The sequence below is a fragment of the Chrysoperla carnea genome, chromosome 1 (genome assembly GCF_905475395.1).
Source record: "Chrysoperla carnea chromosome 1, inChrCarn1.1, whole genome shotgun sequence".
Taxonomy (NCBI): Eukaryota; Metazoa; Arthropoda; class Insecta; order Neuroptera; family Chrysopidae; genus Chrysoperla; species Chrysoperla carnea.
Window position 1 is genome coordinate 92,043,918 of NC_058337.1, and position 10,600 is coordinate 92,054,517.

At 34.1% G+C, this 10,600-nt stretch overlaps 1 protein-coding gene across 1 annotated transcript; it reads right to left on the bottom strand.

Moving 5' to 3' along the window:
* Positions 1–717: 717 nt before the first annotated feature.
* LOC123292130 lies at positions 718–9,249 on the bottom strand. The gene is made up of 3 exons (XM_044872689.1): positions 6,279–9,249; positions 5,743–6,017; positions 718–738 (listed from the first exon to the last, which is right to left on the bottom strand). Exons 1-3 carry the CDS (start codon positions 9,247–9,249, stop codon positions 718–720), a joined length of 3,267 nt encoding a protein of 1,088 aa, XP_044728624.1.
* Positions 9,250–10,600: the final 1,351 nt, after the last annotated feature.

Below are 10,600 nucleotides of genomic sequence, written 5' to 3' on the forward strand. Positions count from 1 at the left end.
TATAGTCTAGTTAACATCTACGATTTTTTCTAACTTTTTTGTATATTCTCCGAAAATTACGAAATAGGTGTCATTCGATTCGTAATTTTATGTAGAAAGTTTACTGAAAAAAATGAAATGGCGCTAAAAAAAATTGCAAAAGTTATAAACAATTAAGTGAAAAATAAAATAGGGGGCTAGTTAACAATTACATAACTAATGGAAAAATTAGGAAAAAAATTTTTCAACCACGGATTATTGTTTATTCATATATCTCAAAACTACATTAATTTTTTTATTTATTAATATTCATATTTTATATGTTTAAATAATTTTTTTTGTTAGTAGGTCTCAAAGACAGAACGCGCGCGAGAGTCAAACTTGCCATATTTTGCGCTATTTTCAAGGCTCTGTAAAAATTATAAATATTAGAGATACAATTTTAGCAGTAGAAACTTTATTTTAGGAAATTTCTTCATTTTTTTGGATCTTTTTTCAGATTTCGAAAATTTTCAATATTTTTTGAGTTATTCAAAAAAAACTGAGCCCCCTATTTTATTTTTCACTTAATTGTTTATAACTTTTGCAAATTTTTTTAGCGCCATTTCATTTTTTTCAGTAAACTTTCTACATAAAATTACGAATCGAATGACACCTATTTCGTAATTTTCGGAGAATATACAAAAAAGTTAGAAAAAATCGTAGATGTTAACTAGACCATTATGTTGAATCTAAAATTTAGATAAGGAAGTCTTTATCCTGTTAACAATATAATTGTATTAGATAAAGAAAAATTCCCAATGAATCACTATAGTTATTGATTACGATTTAAATTTTGTATAAGTTAGTTTGTAGATGTGGATTTTAGATAGAATGTGTCTTGGAAAATGTTTTTTTCTCATTTTATTGTGATTTTGATCTGAGCGACTTTGATTTTGTCAGAAACGTTTTTTATACGTTAAGTAGTTTTTGAAATAGAAGGCGCAGAAGATTGAGCGCTCGGCTATACGGATCTTAGTGCAGGGTCAATATTTATAAATATAAGGTATAACATAATTATTTAAGTAGTACTTAATGAATAATTAAACAAACAAATAGAAGTAAAAAAAAAGAGCATAATTAGTTATTTCGTACTAATCCATACAATGAAAGTATTATATATATATATATATATATATATATATATATATATATATATATATATATATATATATATATATGTACGAACTAACTAATTATGCTTTTGAACTATGGCTGAAAAATGTACATAGTAAAAATTTTGGTATAGGTGTTACCTAATTAATCCATTTCCGGTTGTCTGTCCGTCTGTCTGTCAACACCATAACTCAAAAACGAAAAAAAATAAATATCAAGCTGAAATTTTTACAGCGCACTCAGGACGTAAAAAGTGAGGTCGATTTCGTGAATGAGCAACAAAGGTCAATTGGGTCTTGGATCTTATCTCTAAACCGTTAGAGATAGAACAAAAGTTTAAATGAAAAAAAAAGTTTCAAACTTTTGTTTGAAACATTTTTTGTCAACATCACCGTTTACTCACGAGGGCACACATTAGATGCAAATTTTATAGTTATTTATATAGGATTAGCAGTTATGTATGTGTGACTTGTACACTGTCTTTACATGATATTTCAACTCAGTTAATTGTTTTTTTTTTTTTACCAAGTACATTTATAAAATCAAATTTGATAAATAAATTGTATTTCATATAAAAATTAAAAATGTATACAGGCATTATAAATACATAAATTTTCTCTAAGTGCATTAATTTTAAGTATGTGTTTATAATCAAAGTGTCAGACGTACTTAAAGATAATTAAAAAAGAGTATTTTGAAGAAAAAAAATGAATAAGACACTTAACATTTTAAATAAAAAGATAAAAAATATTAAAATAATAGTGACCCCAGACACCATGAAAAAAAGAAGATTTATTTAAAAAATTGGAATATATTTTAGTAAACTTTATTAAAAAAAAAAAAAAAAAACGAAAATAAACTAATTAAAACAAAAAATTTCAATTTAGAACAAGTGAAAATAACAAGTGACTAAGTTAACTGATGAAATATCCTGTATTGAAGCATTTTCAAGGAAAAAATAAGTCTGTTCTAAGGATATATAAGCAAGCAGCCACTTAAACTACACGCTTTGCAATTAATTTTAAACAAAAAAAATTATTTTTACAATAATTGGCACTCTTTGAGCTGCTTACTATTGTCGTTCTTGTATGGAATAAGAGTTAATAATCCCAAACCACCTTAAATTCCTCGCTCAAATTTGCCCATATTGCGGAGTTATGTAGACTTTGGCACCCTAATGAAAAGTTTCAAAAGGTATGATTTTTGAGTTACGGACGTTGGAATAACAATTTTTAGTACAGTTACAGCCAAAAGCGACAATAACGACATTGAAGGGACACATAATTTTGGTCGTTCTAACCGACAGCCGTTGTAAACGATATGTACCTTGGCATGATTTTTGAGTTACTGGTGTTGGAATTACAATTTTTAGTACAACTACAGTCAAAAGCGGCTATAACGACATTGAAGGAACACATAATTTTGGTCGTTATAACCGACAGCCGTTATGTACCTAAATTTTATTATTAAAGTGATGAAGTAATGCTTCAGATGCTTATACGAAGAAGTTGAGATAAATAAGTAAGAAAAAATGACATTTATTAGACAAGTCAACTGCCTTTGAACAATTTGCAATGAATAAATTAGAAAACCGTTTACATGGCCCTGAGATTAACAGTAATCTTTAAAGTATTTTTCTTAATGCAATCGTTTTGAATACCTACTCTCTAAAATTTTATTGACTCAACCCTTTAAAATATTAAATTTTATAGTATTGATTCAGTCAATATAAGTTTTACAAAAAAATTGTTTAAATAAAAGTTGAAGTTAATTTTGAGTCGAATAACTTTTTCATTTACACTTTTACAAAAAAATCATTTTTTCTTAATGAAAACCGTGGAAAACCCTTTTTTTGATACTTTAACGCCATCTACTTTTTGTAATTTAACTCGTATGACGTTGCTACAAAGACATAAAATGTAGCTGACAGTGTCTTCTACATTTTTTATTTGAAAAACTTTTCCCTTAAATCAATAGATTCCGCAAAAAACGCATTCCAAATTTTGTTTCCCATTTTTTTGGATTTTCTCAAAAACAGCGGAACGAAAAATTCTCTTAATTTTTTTTTTAAGTTATTTACATGCCCCCCTAACGATCTATAACCTCAGAGTCACTATTGTAATTTTTTCCAGTCAAAATGCCAGATTTACTGTACCATATGTATAAATTAAAAAATCTATATATTAGAATTTTATTTTGTAAAACTCTTTTACTTTTACTTTGTAATTGTGTTTGTATTTGAATTCTAACGCCATACATCCTTCTTATAATTTTTACAATAAGAATTAATTAAATACGATTTAAATTGACTTTATTACAACCATAACATAAAATAAAACTAAAAAGCACCCATTATATTTAAATGATCAGTATCTTTCAACTACAAATTTATTAAAATGAATGACTGAATAAGATTTCAAGAATAAAATTTTGCTTAGAAACTAATTTTCATATTTATTTATCTCTTACTAAATTACAGCATGTTACAAAGACATAGACAATGTGGTAATGTAGTAGCTTCCATAATACTGAGAGAGTGTTTGATTCAAATTATATTGCACTATAATTGTAGCCCTGTAACCATAAGTGTTGGGTACGAAAATCAAATTAGGAAAATTAGCTGGTGCTTACCTTATTATTATTCCTTGGAAAACATAACTTTATTTAAATTATTATATTGGCGCGATATCGTCCACAAAACACATAAAACTTTATATAACACGTATATTGTTTAAACTGGTTTTTAACTCAACGATCAAAACGTATATTGATTAAACTGGCTTTTAACACACCACAACGATCAATAATGTATATTGATTAAAGGTGTGTCTAGATCACGCACATAATTTGCGCATTGTGCGTTTGTGTAGGCACCAGTGTAAAAGGAATGGTTAAGGGATCCGTACCATAAGGAAGGTCCATACATTACCCCCCACCAAAATGAACATTTTTCAACTGCAATGGATTGCACCTTTAACCATTTAGACAATTGTGAAATCGGCGATTGGCAAACCATATTTAAAACAATTACAAATACAAATAAAGATGCTATAGCGATAGCATTTGGCACTTTTACAAAACTCGAAATTAAAATTAAAATAAGCACGGGACAACATTTAACAGGAAACGGGACACAGGAAACACTAAGTGGACTGTATAAGGTTACGGAAGGACAGGGAGTATCAACAATTTACGAACGGGTCGGGTGAGATGGCCGGAACTAGTTCGCAACTTAACGATGCGAACTACTCCATCTTTCGCCGGCAACAGGGCAGTAATTCTTGCCAATGGCCATTTGATCGGGGGCTGGTTTTCGACCATGATAACCACGACATCACCCACTTTTACATTCTCAACGTGATCCCACCACTTTTGTCGTTGAATTAAAGTGTGCAGATATTCACGGGACCACCGTTTCCAGAAATGTTGGGACACTTGACGCAATAGTTCCCACCTTGGGATACGATTGGAGGGTACATTGGTAATGTCTGGTTCAGGGCGAGACAATAACGGGGCTCCGATTAAAAAATGACCAGGAGTTAGGCAAGAAATATCGTCAATGGGACAAGAGGCAGAAATACCTAACGGACGTGAGTTCAAGATGGCCTCGATGCGCGCAAGAAGGGTACACAATTCTTCGTATAGCAAGGCTCTATCAGATAAGAGACGTTTTAAGTGGTGTTTAACCGACTTTACCCCGGCTTCCCACAAACCACCGGCTGACGGGTTGGCTGGAGCGTTAAAAACCCACTCGATTTCCCGTCCCAAAAGGTAATCCGAAAAAATCTTACTATTTTCTCTGACAAATTGAAAAGTTTCTTCCAGAACTCGAGACGCACCTACAAAGTTCGTACCTCGATCAGAAAACATAGTTTTGGGCAAACCTCTTCTCGCAATAAAACGATCTAGAGCGGCAAGAAAACAGTCGGTAGAGAGAGATGATAATAGCTCAAGGTGAATAGCTTTCGTTGAGAAGCACACAAAAAGGGCAAAATAACACTTATTAATTGGACTATTTCGTCGAGATCCATCTTTTATGGGATATGGTCCGGCTAGATCTACCCCAGTATGAACAAATGGTCGACCTTGAACGAAACGTGACGCAGGCAAACTGGACATAAATGGCTGATTAGGCTTGGCAATAAAACGGACACAACGAGTACATTTGAAAATGATTTTACGAACAAGTTCACGCACCCGAGGGATATAATACGATTGTTGGATAAGACACTGGACAATTTTATTACCACCATGTAGGCTGGTAATATGAAAATGTTCCACAATGAGCTTAGAAAGATGACATTTGGCAGGTAAGATAAAGGGATGGCGAGCATCATATGACACTGGAGCTTCGGCTAAACGACCCCCCACCCTGAGGAGATCATTATCGAGAAAAGGTGTTAAAGAGGGAAACGATTTAGAGCGAACTCCTTGACGGACAGAATCTATTTCGTGTGGCAAATAAAAATGTTGAGTGATTTTTATTAATACTATTTCGGCGTTTCGAAGCTCGGCCACAGATAAACACTGGAAATTACGTTGTTCCTTGGGAAGCGAAGTGTTTCTCCTAAATCTCAACATCCATGCTATAACTCGCTTGGCTCTAACAAGAGATGAGAAACGTTCTAGAAGAAGAACAACACCATCATCTCCACCTGTAACATGGCCTATCAATGATGGGTCAACCTCTTTTAGGTCGGGCAGGTCAGGAACCGAGGCTACTTCTTGGCTTGGCCATAAAGAAAAATCTTCGCGCAAAAAATCGGGACCTGACCACCACAACTTATGGTTTACAAGCTGACTTGGCATACAGCCACGACTGGCAATATCGGCAGGGTTATCAGCTGTTGGAACATGGAACCATTGAGATGGTAAAGTCCGATCTAAAATGTTAACAACACGATTAGCAACGAAAACCTTGAGTAGATGAGCAGGGGTTCGTAGCCATGACAAAACTACCATTGAATCTGTAAATAGGTAAAGCTTTTCTATATGAAGACGAGCGCGGAGTGGCAATAAAGATTCTATAATCTTAGCAAGCATGCAGCTGGCATTTAACTCAAGGCGGGGAATAGTGACTGGTTTTACTGGAGCGACTTTAGTTTTAGCACGGATCAAGCTAATCAACACGCGTTGATCCGAACAAACGACTCGCAAATAGACAGCAGCAGCCATTGCAGAGCTAGAGGCATCAGAAAACCCTACAAGCTCGGGTGGATGAATGTAAGTGTCGAGAATATCACGTGGAATTTTGATGGTTTCAATTCGATAGCAAAATACATCATCCTCAGATATCCATTGAATTCCAAGAACTTGAATAGTTTCAATGTCACCAAATTTGTGAGGCTTTTCCTTATATTCGTGAGGTAGGTCACTTAGAACGGCGGCATGAGAGCTTGCCCATTTTCTTAACTGAAACCCAGCCGTCGATAACAAAGCAGATAAGTCGGCACGTAGCTGACGGGCTTCAGCAATGGAGGAAGCTCCGGTACACACATCATCGATATACATGTCAGTTTCAAGAACTTTAGCAGCAGTCGGATATTTAAATCCTTCGTCTTGAATTAATTGTTTCATCACACGGAGGGCATGGTAAGGCGAGCTAGTAATGCCAAAACAAACACGGGTTATTTCATACTGTTGTACAGGTTGAGAGGGATCGAAACGCCACAATATCTGCTGAAATTTACTATCTCTTTCATCCAATTTGATGGCTCTATACATTTGTTTTACATCTCCTGTGATAGCAACTCGGTGCAAGCGGAAATTCAAAACAATATCGTTAATACTGTTTTGAAGCTTAGGACCGGCTAATAAAGTCTCATTTAAAGAAGGGAAGGTGGCGTTGGTTTTCTCAGCAGGGTTAAATACAACTCTAACTTTAGTTGTGGAGCTATCTTTCGTAACTCCATGATGGGTCAAAACATAAGACGAGTTCTTCTTGGCAAGTACCATGTGACCAGAACTGAGGTAATCTTGAATATTTGCATGGTACAAATCTTTAAACGTAGGCTGTTTTTCTAAACGTTTTTCTAATTTAGTTAGACGATTTAGTGCAGAGACACGGTTATCACCTAGCTCCGGAGCTTCACCATTACGAAATGGCAATCGTACAATATAAGCTCCATCGGAATCACGGCGATGAGTTTTGACAAAGTGTTCCTCACACTTAACATCTTCTGGGTTCAACGGAGTTTTGACAGGCAATTCTTCAACTTCCCAAAACTTCTGTAACTGGTACGAAAGGTCTGTGTCAGAGTGCATTATCCAATATGATTGATACTCATTCGATGACATCGATGGACATTCACCCATAACAAGTGTTCCGAACATGGATGGAACCAGAGAGGGGTGACCTGGAACTACAGGTTCCGAAGTCAGAAGGTTGGCGTAATGTTGTGCTCCGATGAGCATCTCAACCGAAGCAGGGCTATAGAACTGAGGATCGGCAAGTTGTAGCTGAGAAAGTTTATTGACAATAGTTTGTACAACTGGTACGGCAGGAATTTTAGTTGCTATGGTTGGTAACACAGCCGCTTCAACGGTGATAGAGAACGGACTATGTTTTGAGTTGACAGTACAAACAACAGTACCTTTGGCTGGTTGGGGTTTCCCGGATCCTATACCCGAGATGCGAATGTTAGACGCTGTCATTGGTAAAGTAAGGCGATCCTTTAGTGATTGGGATATAATATTGATCATACTTCCTGGATCGATTAAAACTCGGACATCATGATGATGACCAAATACATCAGGAATACTAACTATAGCAGTTCCCAATAGGATTTGCTTATGCTGATGTACAGACGGCGAAGGCATAATATTACCTGACAGTGCAACGGTAGGCTCACTGGCAGATGATATAGGAGGAATATTGGCTTTACTATCATTATGAAGCATGGTATGATGGGCTTTGGAACCACAATGTCTGCATGAAAATTTAGAAGAACATGTCGATCGAGCGTGTGGTCCAAAACAGGAAAAGCATAAAAGTTTTTTACGTAAAACTTCATAGCGTTGCGAAATAGTCATATTACCAAACTGATTGCATTCTACGACTCGGTGAGATTTAGCACAACATGGACAGGTGTGACTCAAATCTGCAGGCTTGGAAGAGGTTGATTGCGCACTAGGCTTCAGTGGAGGAGAAGCATGAGCAACCATGGCTCTTTTAACTGGAACTTTCATAGAACTCATCGGCTTAGGGTAGTTTGTCTTTGCTGACGAAGAGTTAATTACCTCACATGTAGCAATACGCCCTTCTACAAATTTACGGATATCGGCATAAGTTGGTACAGCAGGATCGTTAGCTCTTGTATCCTCAAAAGCTTGACGTGTTTGAGGATCAAGCAGCCTAAGAGCCATGAACGAAATAAGAAAATCCGAAACACTAGTTAAAGCAAGGTTGTTTAAAGCTTCCACTTGAACATTAAAATCTTCTAAAAATCCTTTAAGTTGACTTTCTTGCGTAAAAGGTTTCACAGAAAATAGTTTCTGACACACATTAGATGCAATAACTCTTTTGTTTGTGAATCTAGTGACTAAAGTTTTGTAGGCAGTTTCATAGGAATTTTCCGCAAATGGTAGACCTTGTATGGCAGTCAGAGCAGTGCTGGAGACGGAAGAACGTAGATAGCTATACTTTTCAATTGTTGAGAGATGGCCTTGATTATGAATCAATGTATCAAATAATGATTTAAATGAATCAAACTTTTCATAAGTCCCATCAAATGTCGGCAGAGTGATATGAGGCAATTTTGGTTTGATTGTTGGGGCGGAAGGAGTTGAAACGGTTTGTGGTTCAGGCCAAGAAGCCTCCGCAGCTCTAACAGCATAGAACAAATCGTCAAATGCCTGTGAGGATGCTAAAACGTCTGATATTCGATTTTCGACAGCTGCTAAGGCGTTTGTTTCTAATATTTTATTCTGAACGGCATCGAATTCGGAATATGCTTTGTCCAACGTTTTACATCTTGCTTTAAATTGCCTGCATATGTTTAAATCTTTCAAACGTGGAATTAAATCGAACGCTTGTTGTATACTTTGAAAATATCGTTCCCGCCTGGCAACTAAAACCTGGAGATCGGAAGCCGCTTTTTCCTGACTAGTAGGCATTTTGATGATAAAAAAGGAAAAAAAAACAAAACAATTTGGAAAACAAAGTTTAAACAAGAATAATTTAATCAAACCACCTATTTATCAAAAATCGATCAATTAAACAAGCAAATCCATCAAATAAATAAATCACAAATATAAATTAATAAATTACTCATTCAATCGATCAATTGTTAACAAGTTTGGAAAACAAAGGGTTTATCCAAAAGTGATTTAATAAAACCACCACTTATTCAAATGAAAATCAATCAATCAATCAGGCAAATTTATAAAATATCAAAATAAATCAATTAATTAATCAGGCAAATCCGTAAAATATCAAAAATCAATTAATTAATTAATCAGGCAAATTTATGAAATATCAAAATCAATTAATTAATTAATAAGGCAAATTTATGAAATATCGAAACAATTAATTAATTAATAAGGCAAATTTATGAAATATCGAAACAATTAATTAATTAATAAGGCAAATTTATGAAATATCGAAACAATTAATTAATTAATAAGGCAAATTTATAAAATATCAAAAATCAATTAATTAATTAATCCATCAATTTGTTAAAAAAAACAAATGAAATTCATTTCGACATGATTGTGCAATAAAATGATATCAAAACAACACAGCAATTGTATAACATATTTTGAGTCAACAAATCCAATAAGTTTTATAATGTTTGCATTTTGTTCTTGTTTCAAATAAATTTCAAAATTAAATTCCAAAATAAAATATTCAATTTTAATTTCAAATTAAATAATGGTAATTAATGGCAACCAAACAATTAAGTAAATGTTCACTCTGGCATGGCAATAATGTATCCCAGGGAATAACAATAAAATGGGAACGGGATTCGGCTCAGACAGGACCAAATAATGTTGAGTACGAAAATCAAATTAGGAAAATTAGCTGGTGCTTACCTTATTATTATTCCTTGGAAAACATAACTTTATTTAAATTATTATATTGGCGCGATATCGTCCACAAAACACATAAAACTTTATATAACACGTATATTGTTTAAACTGGTTTTTAACTCAACGATCAAAACGTATATTGATTAAACTGGCTTTTAACACACCACAACGATCAATAATGTATATTGATTAAAGGTGTGTCTAGATCACGCACATAATTTGCGCATTGTGCGTTTGTGTAGGCACCAGTGTAAAAGGAATGGTTAAGGGATCCGTACCATAAGGAAGGTCCATACAATAAGAATTCTGATCAACTTTAATAGCCAACACACAAAAATTAGCCAATTATATGTGTTACTTTTTACGTTTTTACAGTTGAGAAGATGAAATATTTATCTCTGTTTGGCTAATTTGCTAACATTTTAAGCTTACGCAT

Excerpts from the sequence above, each read along its gene's own strand:
- LOC123292130 (XM_044872689.1), bottom strand. The coding sequence starts at position 9,249 with ATGCCTACTAGTCAGGAAAAAGCGGCTTCCGATCTCCAGGTTTTAGTT. Across the intron at positions 6,018-6,278 it reads TGTCTATTTGCGAGTCGTTT|ATCGGACTTTACCATCTCAA; the intron begins GTTCGGATCAAC and ends TTAACATTTTAG. Across the intron at positions 739-5,742 it reads TAGAACGTTTCTCATCTCTT|GATAAAGACTTCCTTATCTA; the intron begins GTTAGAGCCAAG and ends TATTGTTAACAG.